This window comes from Microtus oregoni, unplaced genomic scaffold (genome assembly GCF_018167655.1).
Source record: "Microtus oregoni isolate MIOR12 unplaced genomic scaffold, Mior012 000023F_ref0000262, whole genome shotgun sequence".
In the NCBI taxonomy this organism is placed as follows: Eukaryota; Metazoa; Chordata; class Mammalia; order Rodentia; family Cricetidae; genus Microtus; species Microtus oregoni.
This window is the reverse complement of record NW_024543082.1, coordinates 13973692-13995211: the sequence shown is the minus strand read 5'-3', so window position 1 is coordinate 13995211 and position 21520 is coordinate 13973692. Positions and strand designations below refer to the sequence as shown.

The following is a 21520-nucleotide window of genomic DNA, read 5'->3' as shown; positions in this document are numbered from 1 at the left end:
ACATTTATATCCATTGATGAACATGCAGGCTACTTCCTCAGCTTGGTTATTGTGAGTACACAAATCCTTCAGGTTTCCTTAGGACTGGTATAGACAGATCTTATATTAGTTCTACTTTTAGTTTCTGGAGGGACATTTTGTTTCCATTGTGCCCGTGACAGCATTGTACTCCCCCACCGTGTATAAAGGCTCCATTTCCCTTACATCCTTACCAGCTTTGTTGTTTGTTTTCCTAATGGTAGCCGTTCTGCTAGAATGAGAAGGAATCTCGAAGCCAAAGATATTTAACATTTCTTCGAATGTTCTTGGATTTTTTTGTTGTTCTCCCTCTGAAAACTGTTGGGGTCAGAAGCTCATTTGCTAAGTGGTTGGTTTGGATGATTTGTTGATTGGGTGACTTCTCTTTCTGAGAACTCTCTGTTCAGTTCACTAGCCCATTTCTTGACTAGATGAATTGGGAACTTTTTAATGTTTAATTTTTAGAATTATTTATAGGTTCTAGGTGATAATTCCCTGTCCAGTATATATTTGCAAAAGATATTCTCCCATCTTGTAGGTTGTTTCTTTGTTATTGGAGCTGTTTTTGAGTGCAGGAAGAAGTCAATAAAATAAACCTTGGCATACAAAATTATTTGGGAGAGAATATATGTTTGTTATTACAGTGATACTTATTTTGTGGACTTGGAGACTTCTGCATTAGAAATCATTTTTACTGTGTTGTACTTTTTTTTTGGAAATGTAAGCATAAATGAGAAATAGAAATTGCCCAGGATGTAATTGAATTCCACTCAGTAGAACATAGGGAATGGTGACTATTTGTTGCTTTGGAGCAAGGGGCCTAACTATCTGTAAACACTATATGACCGCAGGACTTGAATTTAGAGAGAGCTTTTAGTTTTGATTTTTTTCTTATATGTCATCATCCCCCCCCCCCAAAAAAAAAAGAGAATCAGCTTACCTGGTCCTCAATATCTATTTTTAATTTATTTATGTGTGTGTGTGTATCTTTAAAATATATATTTAATGGATATACTAAACACATACTATTTATATATATATATTGTAATAGTGGGTTTCATTCTGATGTCTTCAGTCATGTATATTCACGCCCATTATCCTCCCTGTCATCCCACTTCCACTGATCTCCATTCTCCGTCCCGAGTAGCCTCCCATCCACTTTCATGACCTCTTTTAGTATGTGTATGTGATCCAATGGCTTTTATTAGGGTTGCTTATAGAAATATTAGTGATGGCTTATTTACAAGAGCAGGAACGACCTGCCAGTGACTACACTGTGGTGTAGTGCACACCTTAGTGATGAAGTCTTGAGTGAAGGTGTGCTGTTGACATGGTCATGGCCATATCAAGGTCCGTAGCCTCAGACCCATAGGACAATGGCAAAGCCTTCCTCCACCCCTCGGGGAGGGGGGTGTGAAGCTCAGAGTAATGGCAAAGCCTTCATCTGGCCATGTGTGGATGCTGAAAGTGTGTGCAGAGAATGTCCACCGTAACTTTCGGCTCTCCCCCTGGTATATTACAGCCTGAAGACCGCTCCCCTATGGAAACTGCTCCTACCCAGATTAGCTAAACCTACCCCTTGTTTATCTGTATGTAATAGCGCAGATTCCTTGCTTCGTCGTGTGTAATATGCTTGCCTCCTTGTTTAGTTGTAGATAATATCCTTGCCTTCTTATTCAACTGCATAAAGCAAACATTCTGAGCTTCCAGAGTCCTGAGGTTTCTCCACCAGAGAGCCCATTCCACCCAACCCCAGCGTCTTTGTCTGTCTGTCTGTCTCCGTGTGTTTGTGTTTTCTTCATTCTCCTGCCACCCCAGTCAAGTCAAGTCCCCGAGGTCATGCAAGGATGTGACACAATACCACAGGAGAGTCTCTCCCCCAACTCCAGCAGCCATTAACTACCTGCACATTCTCTGACGCTCTAATCTTGTGCCGATCTTGTGCATGGAATCATAGCTGCTGTGAGTTCAATAGAACAATGGCCCTGTCGTGCATAGAAGACAGCTCACCACAATACCAGGCCCTGTCCTCAGACTCGTACATTACCTTTGTTCCCTCTTCGGTGCTAGTTTCTGAGCTTTGGAGATGGTGATACAGTGTCCCATTTTCGGCTGAGCATTCAGTGGTCACACACTCTCGGAATCTTTGGTTCTTACATTTTTATCAGAAAACAATGAGGGTGCCATCTCCATCACAGGAATGTCAGAGTTAGAAGTAAGATTTCTCCTTCGCGAAGATTTGTTGGGCACTGACTGTGGGTCAGGTGCTGAGGCGAGCAGTGTGCATTCCATGATGAGAAAGACGCTGCTCCAAAGTTATAGGAAGTGCTTGCAGGACAGACAGCTAGAATGGAGTGACCTCCCGCTTATCTGAGTGCACCCCAGATGCATTATTAATGTCATGTGCTGAGCTTTTCTCAGAACTCTAGGACACAGATGTAGGTGTTATCTCTTCTCAGTATGGAAAACAAATGAGAGTCAAGTAGTGTGTCCAAGGTCAATCACACATCCAGGATTTTAACCTAGATATCCCTGGTTTGAAAAATAGCATAATCCATGATTTCTATGAAAATATTATATAAATATGTAAATGGTAATACTTAAAATTAGTTATTAATACTTCTGTTATCAGTGGTACAGAAAAGTAAGAATAATTAATTTATTCTAAGGACTTAAGCTATTTGGATTTTGTGTTTAAAGATCACCTTAACACTGTTGTCAATTCTCTTGTCATCCTGCTATAAACTCAGTTCACAGTGATGCCATGAAGGTTCTGCAGGGTTCTTTTGTTAGTGTTTGTGGTGCTGGATAGCAAATTGCCATCGGCTCTGAAATTTCAAGCCATACACATTTATTAGTTCTGATCATAATGTGACTATTGCCCTATGCTCAGTTATGGCTAAAAGAAGATATTGACCACATTATGTTTTCGTTGGGATTTTGTGATCCTGTTGCAAGCTCACATAATTGATGCAGAATTCAGCTCCTTGATGTAGTGAGATTGAGGTCCTGATTTTGCTGGTGTCTGCCAGGAGGGTCTTCTCTCCACTCCTGCAGGTTCACCTAATCTTTGCAATGTGGCCCTGCTCATGTGCAAAGCCAGGGAAAGGGACTCTTTATCTTACCGAATCCTTCTAATATATAGTTCTAATATATAGAACTTATTTATAGAATATGACCAATTGAGGAACTCTCCTCTGGAGAAGACTATTTCTCCCACTCACCCTCAGCATTCTCTAGTTGCCAGTTCTTCGTCTGCAGCTGTGGTTCCATGTAATGAGGAGAAAGCGGGCTGCATCCTGCCACCCGGCTAGCTTAACCCCCGAAATAACCACATGGAAATTGTATTAATTCAAATACTGCCTGGCCCATTATCTCCAGCCTTTTATTGGCTAACTCTCATATATCAGTTTAACCCATCTCCATTGATGTGTATCGCCACTTGACTGTGGCTTACCTGCATGAGTCTAACCAGTGTCCGTCTTGGGCAGGAAAACCATGGTGTCTGCCACACTGCCTTCTTCCTCCCAGAATTCTGTTCTGTCTTCCCAGCCTACCTGAGATCTGCCCTATCAACTAGGCCAAGGCAGTTTCTTTAATAACCAATGAAGCAACACAAATACAGAAGGACCTCCTACACCAGTTCCGTGAGCTTTTCCATGAACTTTAACTTTGGGGTTAGCATGTCCAATGGTGTTGCCATTGTTTAGGCAGCCATGTTGATGAGACTTCATGGGTGTAGTCTCTTTATAGTTTCTATGAAACACACTCTCACAGAAAACTGCCTGTTTCTCTGGCTTTTAAAAATCTTTCCACACCCACTTTAACAGTAATACTAGGCTTACACACAGGAATTACATCTGTTGGGACTGAGCATTCATCACATGACCTCTTGTTTTCCGCATTTTGACCAGCTGTGATTTTCATGGTGATCTCTGTTGCAAAGAAAAGTTTCTGTAATTAGAAGTGAGATCCCTTATATGTGTATATAAGGATAGATATTAGAGTGTTTTCAGAGCTTACACTAGTTTATTAAAGTGGATTGTAGGTTCACGGAAGATCCAGATCTCCTCTAGCCCTGTGTAGTTGGGTAGGTTTCCAGTACAGGCAGCATTTCCCTCATTCTGAGCTGCATTTAAAGAGCTTTCCCTTACCACCAAGATATACATGCCCCTATTGTACCCCTAGGATTATTTGCCATGTTGTAATGGTTCATGGGTATCAAGGATCAGTTGCTTCCCTCCTTTGGAAGCTCTCAGGCACCTTCTAGTACCATGAGAGTTAACCTCAGGGAGGAGGCTTCCAGGCCAGATCCAGCCCAGGTCCTCTAAGCCCTTTGTCTGAAGTTCATAATGTCTTCAGCAATAGGGTCTCACCTTCCACCTCTGGGAGGAAACCACATACAATAGCAGTAGCCCATAATGTTTTGGGGAGTCTCTTAAGCAACTTTTACCAACAACTCAAAAGGGGGATCCTTATGCCTGGTGTTGGTGCTTTTGATACATAGTCTATGGCCTCTGTGGAGAGCATTATCAGGCCAGAAGGGAAATTTCACTTAAAGTATATGTGTATGTATGCTGCAAATGTATTTGAGGAAGAGGAGTGGTCCCTTCACCCCTTTAGCCAGATCCTTTTTGCAGAAGTGGCATCCTGGGTGTCAATAACAGATTGGAAGCAATGGTTAAACACTTACCACACCTTCCTCAGTATCATTTCTGTCTTTTTAGTAATAAGTCCATCTTTCTGTGTGTCATCTTCCTGATGAGGAATGGGAGCTTGCGAGCGTGAGGGGCGAGTTGTCAGTCAGGGCGTGGGCGGAATCAAAGTGAATGCCCTTGGAGTATCTTTCCCAATACTGAGACACTGTTCTTAGATCATTTTATGCTTAATTAATTTCCTTAATGCTGTAGAAAGTCAGAGCTGAAATGGATCTTAGAGAAGTGCCTAGTCTTTCACTCCCCTTGGGGAGGAAGAGTTAATGGCACCTGACACTCCCGTAAATCAGTAGCTTAATGGACATCTAAGTGGGTTTATATAAAACATTGGAGGTTTTCCCCTAGCATTCTTTTGACAGGCTCTAGCTATATAGTTCAGGCTGGCCTTGAACTCATGATTCTCCTACCTCAACCTATTGAAGTGTACCACCACCATACCTGGCTCAATTGAGTCAGCTCCATTGATTTTTTTTAAATGTCCAATTCAGTGACTCAGCATTTCCCGAGCATCAGAGATTAGAGAAAGATGACACCTTCATGCCAGCTACAGGAGCTAGACTCCAGCAGAAATCCAGCAACAGTCATTTTAAACAGAGGGTAGTAGGCTTCCTCCCCGCCAGCACCCCCCATCCTCACCACCAGGGAACATGCTAACATTTTGGTGTGGTAATGAGGGCAAAGTCTGTGAGGTTTGCATCAACCCCCAGGAGATTCTTACATATTCCGACTGAGACTCTTAGACCGTTCTATTTTTTGCCGTGTATTGCTTTCTTTCTGTCATTGAACTGTCCTCTTTCATTTCTCATTATTTCTTCATAGAATCTTCTAGTCCTTGAGTAGTCATTGACTGGCTCAGCAGCTCATTCCTGATTCCTCTTGTATCAGGCTGCTTGCTTGTGACCATTCCAGCTTGCTACCTAACTGCTTGGTGCACAGAGACACCCAGGGATCTGCTGAGGTCACAGTTCACATCTTCCTTCAGTCCAGCTGGGACTTGCTGTGCTGCGATTTCTCCCTTGCTGGAAGGGCTGTCACTGTTCTGTGGCTGGGTTCACTCAGCCATTGCCGATGCTGCTAGATCCTTACTCTGAGCACCTTCCTTTGGTCAGTTCTCCGTTTCGACTTCAAATGTGACGAGTGAAACTGAACCCAGGGTAGTGCTTGTCGGTCGCTTGGTTCTCTCTCTTGCATCATTGAGGCTGTGACCTTATGACAAGTCAGCTTCCCTGTGATCCTGTAATCCGTCCTGCAGGACTGAGAGACATTTTAATTTAGTGTGGGGTATGGAGATGGCTCAGCAGGGAAAGATAGTGCCAGAGCCAACTACATGAACCCAATCCCTGGGACACATGGTAGAAGGAGAGAATCCAATTCTGAAATATGTTATTTCACACACACATGCATGTGCACAGGGAATTGATTAATTAATTACATTTTTAAGAAAATCGGGTTCTTTTCACCTGCTGATTTGGAATATGTGTTATCTTCAACAGCAAATATGTTGAATCTACTGTGAATAGGGTAGAACATTAGATTCTGAAACACTGATATCTCCAAGATAGAATTTACAAATTTGTTACATTATGGAGATTAATATAAGCATTTCACCAGTATTTAGTTTGTAAGCTTAATGCAAGAAGCACATAACTGTCATTTTGAATGAAAGCCCATGAACTCCCACATTGACACCAAGGGCAGAGGCCTACATGGGGTTGACCTCAGAAGAGTGTCAGTGCTTGCTTAGGACAGAAGCCAGGAGCAAGGGGGCCCTTTAACTAGCACACATCCCTGGTGCAGGCAACTTTGAAATTCTTCCAGTACGTGTACTTGGCTTTGCTATGAGAAAAACATGCATTTCTCATACATACAATTCCAGTGTATGAGATTATCAATGACAGTCTGACATAACACTTTTTAAAACTTTTGAACAGGTCTTATTTGGAGTCTTATTATGCACCTGAACTGCTTCCTTCATAACCTCAGGTCCCTCCTGTTTATACACACCTGTCCTTTTGAAGCCTCTGCCTTGTGAGTTAAGGCTTCTCTTTGAGAGTCAGTTTGAACAAAGGCTAGGGACACCTGTGTTTTTCTTCATCAGCAGAAGGGCCTAGTAGTCCCCAGAGCTCCTTCACCTGGTCCCCCAGTCAGGCTTTACAAGAACATTTACTGCTCCTCAATGGTGATTTTGGCACTATGCACACACAGGTATTCAGCAAACAAACACACGATAACTGCCATTCACAGTTACTGAGCACGTGCCTTAAGCCTTTACATATTTAATTTTCATTAGTAGTAGAAATCGTCCAACAAATGAAGCCTGTGTCATTCAAGCACGGAGGTGTTCAGCCACTGTCTGCCATCACATAGATTTGAGTCACAGTTGACTTTCCCACGTGGTAGTGTGGCCAGATCCTTTTCTCCACTGCCACCTGCCCTTCTGCAGAGCCCAGGACAGGGGAGTGCATTGACGTGTGTCTAAGTCCAGAGCTGGAGGCCTCCTAAATAACATGTTGTGGTCTGTGGAACCGGGTGACTAGATCAGTGGGTAAAGGCCTTGCGTTACACGTGATCCCCAGCCCCCATACACAAGGCCAGAGCACAGCACTGGACACATGGAGCCGGCTCTGCCCCCGTAGCTCAATGTCCATGACCCAGTCTAATCAGTGATCTCCAGGTTTGGGAGAGACCCTGACTCAGAGAAGATGGAAAACTGTTGAGGAAGGCAGCAGATGTTAGCCTTGACTGCACACAATTGCACATATGAACTGTGTTTTTCCTCTGTGCATGCGTGTGTGTGTGTGTGTGTGTGTGTGTGTGTGTGTGTGTGTAAACCATGGCCTACAGGTTTAATTGTTTCTATCTTCTACTAGAGTAACAAGGATATATTTGAGAGCATTAGCAGTGAGTATGGTAAACACTAATTATGGTTTTTGTTTTCTTTCTCCACAGCGTCATGGTTTTCTCCAAATGAAAAGATCCTCATTGTTATTTTCCCAATTTTGGCTATACTCCTGTTCTGGGGAAAATTCGGTATTTTAAGTAAGTATTCAAATGGATTTTTTTCATGTGTGCTTTAGTGATACGATGGTTATTTCTACGGCTTTGCCCGTGGAATAGTCTATCTGACTAGCCTGCACTGGGAAGCGTGTTAGTATGTATAAGAATAACCAGTTTATGTACAGTTTTGTTAAAGCATATATTGTCTCCCATATTTTGCTACAGCTTGGATTTAAGTTTAAGGTGTTTGGTTGTGAGTGGAGTTTTGAGACCTCTGTGGGAGGGACGAGTAGAAATGTTAGTTATAACATTTTACGTCCCGTGACACGGTTCTTTGCAAATGTTTTATTTGGTAAAGAGATGGTCATAGGCTCCTTACGTGTGAAGACAGATTGCTCTGCTCTGGGGCCCTGGGATGCTCTGCCCCATTTCTCGGGTGTAAGCTTGTCTTCTGTAGACAAAGGCCTGTTTGTGTGCCTTGTACAGCTCTGCAGCCTTTGATGGGGGTTGTCCTCCGTGATCTTGCCTTTTACAGCCGTGTAACCAAACCTCTGAAGGCCAAACTTGATGCTGTGTCTGATTGGCCTCAGTCTAGGATTATTATCACAGGGTAAACTGCTAATCTACACACACTAGTATCCACATAATATACCACTCCACTAGGGATGTGCCAGTCTCTCCTCAGTATTTCCATACCAGTGCAGTAAGAGAGATCGACTACGTTTGTGAAGTTCTGAGGTGACAGACTAAACTTTCAGACTTGTTTAAGACATAAGATCTACTCACCCTCTTAGCCTCCTGCTGTAGCCACTGAAGACCAGGGAACACCTCTTCGGGTGAGGAGAAAACACTGCTCACTAAATTTGCATGCAGCCTTTAGAGAGGCACAGGCTAGTGATGCACCCCAGAGGATGCCTGCTGGGTCGTTCATGAAGTTCTTTCCCAGGAAGGGCGAGGTTGTGTGTGTCCTCAGTGAGGCGTAAAAACAGATGTGACCTGACAACGTTCCTGGGTTGTGTGTAAATGGAAAAGAGGAGAACAAGGAGACACCCAAGCCCTTTCCTCCACGACAGTGAGGTGCTGTTGGAAGTTACCTGAGACTTCCAGAAAGCCTCTTATTGTAAGGAAAGAACTGATACGGCCTCAGGCCCTGCCCCATAATTACTGGCATTAAGGAGAGCTTTTAGCCACATTGGCAGAGCCAGGCAGGCAGGACTGAGTCACGTGACTCAGGCAGGAAACAGTGTTTAAGGGATAGACAGTGTTTTCACAGCAGTGCTGTTGAATTGGGGTTGACAGAAGTTTCCTGGTTGTGATGTCATCATTAGAAACACCATTTTCAGTGGAATGGATCAGAAATGATTCTCTTTATGATCACCCATATTTGTACAGAATAAAACAAATGATTTTTCCTGACTATGGAATGAATTAATAAAGAAGCTATCGAGAAAATAAGTCATATGTGGCTCTATATCTAGAAGGCTAGAAGGAAGGATTGTTTCGGTTTTTTGTCTGTGTTTGATTCTAGTAACCTTCCAGCTTCCCTTTCTGTCTTTCTCTGGTTTTTCTGTTTTCCTTCTATGAAAGGAGACTGTAAATGTGCTCATCCAGGTTGTGTATTTGTGCATCCCCATGTCCTGTTGTCTTCAGAGGGTTGCCATGGCTGTTTGTGTTCCCCTGTTACGGCTGGGTCATGTCCTATTCAACTTCGTCTTAATGGGAATCAGGAGATACTGTGAACCGGATGGAAGTATATGAGCTTTTGGGTGGCAGTGATATTTTAAGCCTACAGATAAACTCCACCACCGCGTGTTCCAGATCCACCCCCTCAATTACATTCTCCCACTCAGAGAATGTCCCCGTTCATCTCAGGGTCCCAACAGTGTTATAGTACAGTTCTAGAAACCTTCGCTAATTTGATATGTGAAAGAAAAACAATTATCAGTGTTGTATTAGTGAGCTTGGACATTCTTTTCAATGTTTTTATTATGCCAGTTGCATTTCAAAGAGTATATGTATGAACTTATTTTTAAGGGAAATATTTGATTTTGGTTCATCTTAAAGGGGGAGCTTTGGGGGGGGGAGTAAGAGTGGGCAGTGGGCGTGCGGAAGACAAACCTCTGTATTTGACTCAGCCAGACAGGCCTCACACTTCGAGTTGAGTTGTTATAGTAGCGGCTGAATATTTGTGGAGCTCTTGCTCTGAGGAGCGACCACTCACTGTGCCAAGTGCTCTCCTCCATTCATTTCCCACAGGGCCTCTGTCAGTGCCCTGACTGTTGTTGTTCCTGTTTCGAAGAGAAGAGACAGGCAGTTTGTCCACAGTCACGCGGTGGTTTCTGGGTAACCCTGGTTTTGGGCAGTGCTGTTAGCCACTAGATTGTGTGCCTGTTTTGAGTTTGTATGCTGGAAGGATGGATGCGTATCTAGTGTACCACTTTGACTTGTGCAGCTTCTAGTGCTAGAGCAGAATGTTGGGCTCGTGTTGATTTTTATCCCCCGCCCGGACCTACTGGCGGGATGTCTGGTGACTGCAGAGCGCTGAGCTAAAGGTTTGAGGTGTGGAAGTGAGTGTCCATGCCTGCTGGCTCTGAGGCCGCCACATGCCGCTCAGTGCAATCAATATGGCACAGTTGCCTGTCCTGTACGTCACCTGAGTCAGTCAATCAGTCACTCAGTCCCTTCCACCCTGTAAAAGGCTCCTTGGTTCTCACCTGCTATCCCATTTGTGAGGTCGCGCATTAATGGTAACGCAGACCCAAGAGATTTCTGTTCTGGTTTTTTGGTTCCTCTTAACTTTCCACCCTGGTCCGTACTCTACCACAGGACATGTCTCCCAGTGGTCTCTCTGGCACTGTATGCAAATCTGTTCTGCTGCGAAAAGAAACCCAGGTCTCTGAAGACAGGGTGGGACCTGAGACTTCTAAGCTGCAATAAACCCTTGCCTTCACAAGTTGTTTTTGGTCACAGTAGTAGAAACCGCAAGGCAGATCCCAACCCAGTCAGTCCTGTTGTTCACAGGCTCCTGGCTGATTTTTAGGGTTCTTCACATGCACGGAGGTAACAAAAGTTCCTTCATACATTTAGCTGGCTGATGGGTGCCCTCAGGTGCTGCGCACGGTGCTGTGGATCTGCCAGGCTGCTGTGGTTCAGACAGGCCCAGCTGTCTATAAAGATCTGGCTGTTGTCTGGGTTCTTTGTACAGACATATCTGTTCTTTGTTTTCCTTTCCTTTAACCCTTGTCCTAGACAACTGATCTTTTGCTTTGCACTCAGCTGCATGACCATGAACCTGAGCATGGAAGCTGAGCTCTGCAAAACAGTCTTGATAATAGGAAGGAAAATTACTGTCATGCAGTGGCCTTCGAAATATGTTGTCAAAACAAGCTGTGTTGGCGGCGCCATCCTGTGATCCTAGCACTGCAGAGCTAGTACAGGCAAAGCAGAGCTACACGGCAAGAACCTGTCTTAGGCAAAAGTCTTTGAAAATATAAAACTTTCCTAGTTTTTGGAACATGGAAATAATAGTAACGTTAGTAATTACTTCATGGCGAATCAGACTATTAAAAAGTCGGTATTTAAAGTGTCATAGTAAAGTTTGAGTGACGCTTTTGGTGTTGCCCTATCACGGGAATAGAGCAAGCAAATCGTCAGGCTCCCTTCTTAGTTCATGTCAGCCTGCAACATTTTATCTTCATACTTTCAGTGAAACATCTCCGAGTTCTGTGGTGTATTTTTTATTTGATGTTTTTGTTGTTATGTCTTGTTTATTTTTTTGCTTACCAGAGTCCTATCCTTAGGGACATTCTCATTGTTACATGGCCCTTACTTTTTCATTCATGTCCTAGAGTTCACCTTCCCTGAGCTGCTGGGCTGTCTGTTGAGCGGCCTCCCTTGTGATAATGTCACCATTGCCACAGTGGCTCCTCTGGAACTCCGCTATGATCTGGATTTCACAGCCAGCATTCACACTTGTCATTTCCTGGCTCCTCCACATCTCTTGACCAGTTTCCGTTTTTGGTAATGCGTTATACCTGTGGGTTTATCACTGGGAGACGGGGAGCTAGAACTACACACTTGGCTGTCTGGGCATGAACTGAAGAAGCAGCAGGCAGTGACTGTCAGCAACAATCTCCAGTAGTCGTGGCATGATGATGCTTCTATATATATATTATACTGTGATTTTTGGATTATAGATATAGCAGGAAGCATATTTTGGTTACTACTCACATGTTGCATTTTGGTAATCAAACTTCCACCTGTGTTTGGAGGACTTGAGGTATATAGGTAAACCATGGAATCCATGCATGTCAGAACTGTGTAAAGTGAGGGCTTCTGGGATTTATTTCTGTGTATTCTAAGCATCTTCATTTCCGTTTCTTTCTCATCTCCATTTAAGATTCCCTCATGGATATTTTGGTTATTACTTAGTGGTATTTGGGCAAATGTTGCTATGAAGGTCATAGTTGGGAAATTCAAAGAAAACTGTTGTCATTCACAAGAACCTCGAGGTCTCACTGAGTCCCTGGAGCCTAGCTTAATGAAAGCAACAAGGCCTTGGACGCACATGGAAAAGATGTGATGGTACAGGGATTTTTCTCAGTGAATAGGAAAAATCATTCTGAAGAAATGAGGACAAGCACTATGTTCTATTCAAGCAAGAAAACAAAATATCATCCTGATAAATATTATTGCAGAAAGTCAGCCTTGACCTGGCCGGTGGCCCTAATCACAAATGCTAAGTGTAATTGTATTCAATAGTGTTGCGCTTGAGTCTTTTCCGGTAGAGCTCCTATGATTGCATGTTGTTCAATGGCTTTACTGGAAGAGCAATCGGGCCAAACTTTGGCACAGCATTTTACTCTTACAGGGGTAGAGGCACCAGTTCCTTTCTGGTGTCAAACACCAGACATCACTGCTCTTGAATATATTCTGGAATTCTGGAGCCTTCCATTGTACCAGAGTAATTTGTCGTCAGTAGATGCCTGCTGGGCATTCCCCTCTGTTGTGCCCTATGGACAGGGAGTGTGCTCTTTGGTGGTATTCATCTTGGTAAACTTACTTCCTCAGAGAACATGGCTAGGACATGGACTCTGTAACAGTTATCTTCCGCACTCATAGCCAGTAAAAGACTTTATACTTGGCTGTTGGTTTTTCTCCAGCACCATTTCCACAAGGTCTTCATCTGTGCCTGTGTGTTTTAAAAATCAAATTTTGCTTTGATTTTTAAAAGTTATCATATGTACTTTATCAGATTATGTTGAAAATAATATTGGTTTAGAGCCCAACAGACGCCAAAGGATTCTAAATTACTTTGCCAGAGTTATCAGAATAAAAACACTATAAAAATTGAATTGATGGTTTTATCTCCCTTTATCATTTACTCTTAATCTGATATCAATTCTATCTCGATAGTCTACCTTCTGTCTCTTCACCGTAGTCTTGTGGCTAGGGACTGTCTGAATGCCACGTCTGAGCAAGCGTTGGGTTTTTCTACTTAACATACAGTCTGTGTGGGCTTTTGTGGGTGTTCTGTATCTAATTTTTAGAGGATCATAAACGTTTAACATGATTGATTTTATGTTTCAGACCAAATTGGCCTGATTATTTTACGAGGTTTCATCAGCCACAACTCAGATGCCATCTTAATATGAGCTCTGTGTCAGTGGCAGAGACCAGAAAAACTGTGTCTGTTCATAACATTAGCTCCTTGTTCAGGTCTCTGGAAGAGCATGCAGTCTCTCTGCTCACTGGAAGGTTTAGTACACAGGAAACTAAGACTAGGCTAGACCTCTACCTTCCATGGGTTGGTTGGGTTGGAGTCACTCAATTCTTGTCAAATAAAGCTATCCGCTAGTTATTCTTTGATTTGGACTCTTAAAAGGGAATGTTGCAGAATACACTCATGCCAAAAATGTGTGAATAAGCCCATCTAACACTTGATAACCTGATAGAGTCAATAGTGTTATATTACATATGACGTGAAATTATACAATATATATTTGAATTAGAAGAATACCTAATATCATGATTAATACTGTCACGTTGTACCAGACACTGTGGTGCACTCCTGCAATGCCAACACTTGAGAGGTAGGGGCAGGAGGGATGCAGATTCAAGGACATTGTAGGCTACATAGTAAGACTGTATCACAAAAAAAAAAAAAAAAAAAAAAAAAATCCTGCCATATGGTTTCCCCCATGCTTGGTTTTCCTGTATCCAGTAGCAGTAAAGTTAGAAAGTTTTTGGTAAAACTGTAAATTCTGGGTGGTGCATGGCAGCACATACTACTCCCAGACTGGTCTGCAAAGTGAGTTCCAGACCATCCAGGCCTATATGGTGAGACTCTGTCTCCAAGATCAAAACAAAAGAATGTGTTTTATTTCTTTTGTGTTGTAAGTATTGTTTTCATTATTTTAGCTGAGGGGAGTCTTTTAAAGCATGCACGTTATTAAAATCATGTGGATTATTTTGCTAAGCTATAAAATTATACTACGAAGTTTGATAAAAAAAAAAGTCTGTTTTAAAAAATATATTAAATTAACCTGGGTGTAGTGGTGCAGGCCTTTAATCTTAGTACTCAGGAGGCAGAGACAGGTGAATCTTAGTGAATATAAGGCCAACTTGGTCTACGCAGAGAATTCCAGGACAGCCAGAGCTAAATAGTGAGACTCTGTCTCAATGAAGGAAGGAAGGAAGGAAGGAAGGAAGGAAGGAAGGAAATCCTAAAATTATTTAATTTCATCCCAAGTGTTCTGGAAATTACTTGCATCCATGTTGTCTTTGTTGTGTTTAATGACTTGATAAATTGGGAAATTAAGAGTAAATCCACTTATTAAGGAACAAGAAGAAATCACCAGCAAAAAAAAAAAAAAAAAAAAAAAAAAAAAAACAAAACATGAGATTTCTGTGGAATCTCATTGTCGCTGAGAACACTGATAACTGGACCAGCCAGATACCTTCTCTCCCTGCTGTGGGGCCTGGCTGAATGCAGCCATTGTGAGCAAAGAATGTGAGCCAGAAAAGATTCCCTCTGCATGTCTGCTCAGGAACACACAGATGTTCTTCCATTGCCTGGGATTACTTAAGACCCATTAATCTATTTGCTACAGTAGCTGTTTAAGAACAAAATAGGTAGCCTGGAAAATAGTAGCTCAACCAGCCACCAAGAACTGAGGCTACCTTCAACACGTACAAGACCTTTTGATGTAATATTTTGTGTTTTATTTTTGTTGCTATTGTTGACTTTATTTCCCTTTCAGCAGCTCTGCCTGCTCAGCCTGAACAGGATGGAATTTATGTATTGTTCAAACTCTTATTTTTACTTTTAATGACTCTCTCTCTCATGTTTTTTTTTTTTATTAAACCTGGAAGTGTCTCTAATGAATGCTTGATTGATTGTGTGATACATTTGAAGCAGCTTTTATGTTCTGACTTTTGCAGACTTTTCATGCTTTATTTAGAGAGCAGCATATATGGGATTAAGTAGAAAATTAACCATATGCCTAGAGAAATACGTGTTTCTGCCTTTCTGAAATACGTCTTTGTCTTCTGTGACCCAAACACTTGCTTTCTTCCTAGCTGATAGTCGAGATTTGAAAGTAGGGAAGCTGTAAAAACTCCTCCTTCTGAGGAGGCCAGGGTGGGACTGAATAGTCATTATGTGAGCTCTAAGGCTGGATAGAGGTAACCAACCAAACCAAAGCCCGAGATCTTGCTATACCATACACTCTGTGTCCTAGGAGTGTCAGCCACTCAGCTTTGTGACTCGTCATTGTTTAGACCGCTGTCTTCTCCCAAAGTGACTAGAACTGAGGTTGTCATCAAAAGAGTGGGTAGGAGGTTGTCCTTGTTAGCTTTAACTGTCAGCTGGACACACAGCCTAGAGACATCTGAGAAGGGACACTTGAAGGGTTCCCAGATCAGATTGGCCTGTGGTGAATTGTCTTGATTGATAATTCATTTAGGAGGGCCCAGCCCACTGCGGGCAGCCCTATTCCCTGTACAGATAGGTGTTCCTGGGCTTTGGAAGAAATCTAGCCAAGCATGAGCTGGCAAGCAGTGTTCCTCCATGGTTCCTGCTTGAGTTCCTGCTTGAGTTCCTGCCCTGAGGTTCCCCAGTGAAAGGCTGTGATCAGTAAGGTAAAATAAGCCCTTCCCTCTCCTAAGCTGTGTTTTTGGAAAGAGTGTTATATCACCCCAGAAAATAAGCTAGAACATGAGAGCAATAAAAGTCTTCAGGTGTCTTCGTGATAGATTTTTATTATGGTCATTAAGTACTTTTCCAATTTCACTATGTTTAATCTGTTCATCATCTCAGTAGAAGAAAATTAAAAGCAAATACAACATTTAAAAATAATTCCCCACTGTATTAGCTACTTTTCTGTTGCCGTGATAAAATATCATGACCAAAAGCAATTTAAAGAAGAGATGTTTATCTTGGCTTATGGTTCTAAAGGGAAAGTCCACAATGGCAGAAATATATGGCAGCCATGAAGCCGAGAGATCCTATCTTCAGTGTTCAACGCAAGGCAGAGAGAGAGAGAGAACTGGAAATAGGGAGATAAATGCCCAAAGCCTGCTTTTAATGACCTGTTTCCTCCAACAAGGCTCCATACCCCAAAAGTTCCATTACCTCCCCCAAACAGCACCACTAAGTGCTCAGATGTATGCGCTTACAGGAGGCATTTCTCATTCAAACCAGCACAAACCGCAGGATGCCAGCAAGCAGGACACCAGTGTGTAGGTGGCAGCAGTGTTCCAGTCTCACCTCTTGGGGCTCTGTTCTCTTCAGCCTCATCTCAGGTGGCCTTGAATGATCTCCCCCCGCCCCCCCCGTCTCTCGTATCTATCTCTCTGGTGAAAAAATAATTTCAACATTAACCAAATAAAAAGGCCAACAGAGATCAAAAGAAAATGTTGTGATGCTCTATCACAGCCTGTGGTCTCAGGGAGGGTAGTGGCACCTGAGGATGAACCTGCATCAGGACCAGTGATGTCTGCCACGAATCCTCTTGAACCCTGGCATCTTATTTCTATTTCAGTATCTTAGTTGAAAGTTTTAGGCATTTAATTCCGTAGGAGTTTTGCAAGGATGTGATTTGCTTAATGTTCTTTTATCTCCATTTTCAAGTTAATGACTCCAACTTCTAGATGTCCTACTAAGTTTTAAAAATGTGTATTCGTTTTCTCAGTGTTGCTTTTTAAGTAGTTCTGTCTTATCAGCCTTGTGTGTCCTCTTCTCTGTTATTTGGGATGATTTTGCTCCTCTGGGGACACTGAAAATGTCTGAAAACATTTTTATTGATGGCTAGGGAAGTGGGGAACCCTTACTGGCATCTAGTATGTGGGGTGCAGAGATTCTGCAATTTTCTTTGCAGAGATCCAGTGCTAAGGGGAAAATGTGAAAAAGACTTAATGATGCTCCAATTTAGAAAGCCTATTATATGTAGTTTTATTGTATCAAGCACAGGGAATAAATGTCACCTCCACCTTTAGAATGCACATTTACATGGCCATAGCTTACAGAAACGCAGGGGGTAGGAGGTGACTTGGTGAGGAGTTATGCTTCTGAGGCTACTCGCATATGCGGAGTTGGCAGTTTCCCTCACTCATGTATTACCAAAATGGCATCACTTGTGACTGACTTATGCAATTCTTTGTTTTTCTTTCAAGCGCTTAAATATAAGTCCACTCGAACGAATAAAAGAATCATTCTGCTGCTCGTCGCCGGGACGGTGCTCACTGTCATCGTCATTGTTGGAGCCATTCTTCTCATACCAGGTAGCCTGCGTGGGTACCAGGATCAGGGCTGTGGGACTGATGGGAGAGGCATCCCAAAGGTCGTGTATTGGTTTAAGGGCTCTTGTGACCGATTGTGGCAAATGATGTGGTCTCAAGCAATAGAAATTCTCTGGAGGACTTGAAGTCTCTCGCAAGGGCTGTAGTTCCCTCTGGGGAAGAACCCTTGCCGTACCTCTTCTAGCTTTCCTGTTCGCAGGCAGTGCTTGGAACTGCCCAGCTTGTAGAACAGCCCCATCACTGCCTCCTCCTGCCCTGTGTCCACTGTGTCTGTGAGAGGTCCCTCTCCCTTCTACTCTCTGCCCTGACACTCATCAGGAAGAAGGTATTCAGGTACTCACTCAGTTTGGGTAAGGTCTTCCTTCTACATCCTCGACTTAGTAGCATATTTTTTCCCATTCAGTATTTATTCTGCCACATGGGGTAGCACTCAGTTTCTAGGATCAGGAAGGTGGACTATAACTAGGGCACCTATTAAATCCACTATGGAGGTAGACTTCACTGGCTGAGATGTGGAAATACACATGTCTTTCTGAAGTGGGCATTGTCGCTGAGAGGTGGAAATACAAATAGGAAATTGTGACAGGGGGCAGATGGGAAGAAAAGCAAAGGCTAGGATTCACCACAGCAGACTGCAGAACACCACTACATCTCTTAGGGAGGCTGAGGTACAGGCAGATCTTTAGAACACATATTTGGCAGCCGGGTTTGCATCCAGGGCTGGTGAGGGCCTGAGGACTCAGAAGACGATGTGAAAGAGCAGGTGATTTGCTTGGGGACAGGCTGAATACTGAGAATGAATGGACGGTGGACGGCAAGGGCAAGTTCATCATCTGGAAGATTTAAGTCAGCTAAAGAGTTAAAACTAAATAAAGGATTCATCATGTTGAGATACAAATCCTTTGGCTTGGCCTTCAATGTTAAAATAAGAACTACTTATTTTGTGTGAACTTGGAAAAAACATCTTTAAGCCTTATGCAGTGTATAAGGTAGTATTAAGATTAAAACATTTAGTAGAATAAGTATATAACTTCACACAGAAGTATATAAGAAAGTATTTTAAAAATGTATTTATTTATAACAGGAGAAAATCCTGTAAAAAGCGCTTCTGGACTTGGCCTCATTGTCATCTCTATAGGAATATTAATACCGCTTCAGTACAATGTGTTTATGACAGGTGAGTGTTTATTTTTACAGTCTGATTTTTGCCATTTCCCTTAAAAAAAAACAATACTTCAGTGAAAATACTCTTGTGTGGTTTTAAAAGTTCAATAGAAATTGGCTTATTAGATTGTCCATTGTATGCTTAGTGACATTTCTTATACAGATTGATTTTTCAGGTTGCTAGGTCTTCTCAACAATTATTTTACGAAAAGAATTTTTTTTGCATATTTGATGGAATTGTTGTAAATTTAAAGTGCGCTGTATAATTTTTAATGGTTATTTGCATATTCTAATTTTAGTTTTTTGTAGCTATAAGTCAGTATTCAAAGCATTCTTTTTCCTCTTTTACTAACCCTTTGCAATAAGAAGACAGGTTCTATCAGATGGGGCTATAAGTCACAGATTTTAGAAACGTAGTTTCTTATTGTTGGTGACCCTGGAAGGTATGGCTATTCCAACTATAATCAGTACAATTTTTGTGCATTTAGGTTATACTTTTGTTATTGTTAGGAGTCTTATGTAGCACTGAGTCTTAGGTCCTTAGGCTATATTTAAAGGTTAGTTAGGAAAACACAAATCTTCCACACACGCACATACACACAATTTATCCCCACAACCGTTGTATGCATGTGGATAAGCCATGCATAACAAGTCATTCAGACTCTACAGTTTATAAATGTAACAGCAACATTGTTTTGAGAATTTGGTAAAAAACTGCCAGTCCCTCTCAGATGACCGACAATATAGGCTTTCAGAGTGTGTGATTCTGGAGCTGGCGCTCCTGTAGAAAGGTTAGCTGGAAAACGTGACATCCGATGAGGAACGGCAGTCCATCTTTGAGTGTGTCAAATGCCAGTAGGAGTAATTGCTTCTTGTGTGTTCTCAACACGTTCCTATTGTGTCCTTTTCCTCCCTCAGCATTTGGTATGGCCTCTTTCACCATTGCCATATTGATCACTCAAGTACTGGGCTACGTCCTTGCTCTGGTTGGACTGTGTCTCTGCATCATGGGTGAGTCATATTCTTTTGTGTGTCTGGTTTTGTTTCAGTCAGGTTAGAGCTCTTACTTTCTCTTCCCTTTTGTCGTCTTTTATCTTCTTCTTCTTTTTGAAACTGTATGGACTTTTCTTATAACAATTGTGGATTCATAGAAAAACCTAGTGGAAAGTACAGAGACTTACCATATACCCCACCCTTTTCTATTCCCATCCACCCACAGCTTCCCTCAGCATTTCACACCCATACAGTGGGTGAACCAACATGGCATCCTTACCAACCCAAATTAACAGCTTGCATCATGGTTGGTCGCTGGTGCTGCACAGGACATTCTGTGGCTGTGACGGATGTGCAGCGACACGTATGCCCATTGTGGTATCACATGGAATAATCCCCATGTTCCACTTGTTCATCTGTCCCTCTTCCTAACCCCTGTCATCCCTGACCTTTTAACTTTCCACACAGCTTCGCATTTTCCGAAATGCCTTGGAGCTAGATTTATGCTGTGCGAAAAGCACAGATCGTGTCCACACACAACACAGAGCTTACATTGTGCCTTCTCTTGCGGGCTTCCTTCCTTTTTAACTATGTCTTAAGTTTCATCCATGTCTTTTTTTATAGCTTGATAGCTCATTAGTGCTGGAAAAATATTGTTGCCATAATGTGTTTAGTATTTTGCATTCACCTACTGAGGGGCCATCCTGGTTCTTTCCTCTATTTGTGACAGACGCAAAGAGCTACTGTAAACATCAATGAGCATGTGTTTGTGTGGATGTAAATTTTCAGCTCTAGTTGGCTAAATACCAAGGGCTGTAATTTTTGCATTGTGTGGTTAAGGTACAGCTAATTTTTGTAGCAAACTGGCAAACTCTGTTTGGTAACACCATCAGGGAGCGGTGATTTTGTGTCTCGGCCCATTTTTCAGCGTTTGGAGTTGTGAGCCATTCTTTTTCAACACCCCCCCCCCCACACACACAAATATGCTCCCACACCAGTGTAAATAGCATTTCCCTTTTGCTAAAAGAAGGTTGCCTGTATATGGCTTGTGGCATGACTGTTCTAATAGTCCAACTATAGTGCCCATATCTGTGGGAGAACTTGTCAAATAACCAGGTGTACTTAAGTGACCTTGGCCTTTACACGCTGTTTTTCACTAATCTTGATATAACAGCACACTATGTAAAAATGGTTTTTTAATAATGAAGCTATTTTACTGAGTTATTCATGAAGACATTCTTTAACTGTATGCATGTAGATAATGTTTCTACTAATCATTAGAACAGAAATGCTATCTTTAAAGCTGGCATAGGCTGGGGTATAGCTCAGTGGTAGCACTATTTGCCTAGTATATAAATCTACAGAGTCGGGAACCTAGATCCACCAAATACACTAAAAAAAATCTTATATTACTAGTTATTATTGATTCTTTGAAATTAAAATCTGTTTACTTTATATGCATTTCTAACAAAATTTTGTCTGTTTTACAGCTTGTGAGCCAGTGCACGGCCCCCTTTTGATTTCAGGTCTGGGTATCATAGCTCTAGCAGAACTACTTGGCCTAGTTTATATGAAATTTGTTGGTAAGTTGATCTTACTTCTTAAGGCTCTGCAAAGATTTTCACATACATAACTTAGAAAAGTAGCTTAGTCAGTTCCTCCAGGTGAGGGTGGAAATCGACTGGTGTCTCCAAAAACGAGAAAATACAATTGGAGAGATGGCAGTTAGCGAGGGAGGAGGCATGTGCGCTCACGCGGTTTGAATTGCAAATTAAGGAAGAGAATGGCTTTGTGTATTAGAAAGTATAGACTGTATTTTCTAAGCAGAAGAA

General features: G+C 42.3%; 1 protein-coding gene across 4 annotated transcripts in view; it reads left to right on the top strand.

Annotated features, from left to right (window-relative positions):
- Nucleotides 1–21520, top strand: part of Cd47 (CD47 molecule) — a 55064-nt gene that overhangs the window by 20224 nt on the left and 13320 nt on the right. For all 4 annotated transcript variants that reach the window (XM_041672889.1, XM_041672888.1, XM_041672887.1 and 1 more), the window contains 5 exons: nucleotides 7683–7772; nucleotides 17406–17513; nucleotides 18616–18708; nucleotides 19614–19706; nucleotides 21179–21271. In XM_041672889.1, coding sequence (XP_041528823.1) covers nucleotides 7683–7772; nucleotides 17406–17513; nucleotides 18616–18708; nucleotides 19614–19706; nucleotides 21179–21271 — 477 coding nt within the window. The remainder of the gene's footprint in view (nucleotides 1–7682; nucleotides 7773–17405; nucleotides 17514–18615; nucleotides 18709–19613; nucleotides 19707–21178; nucleotides 21272–21520) is intronic.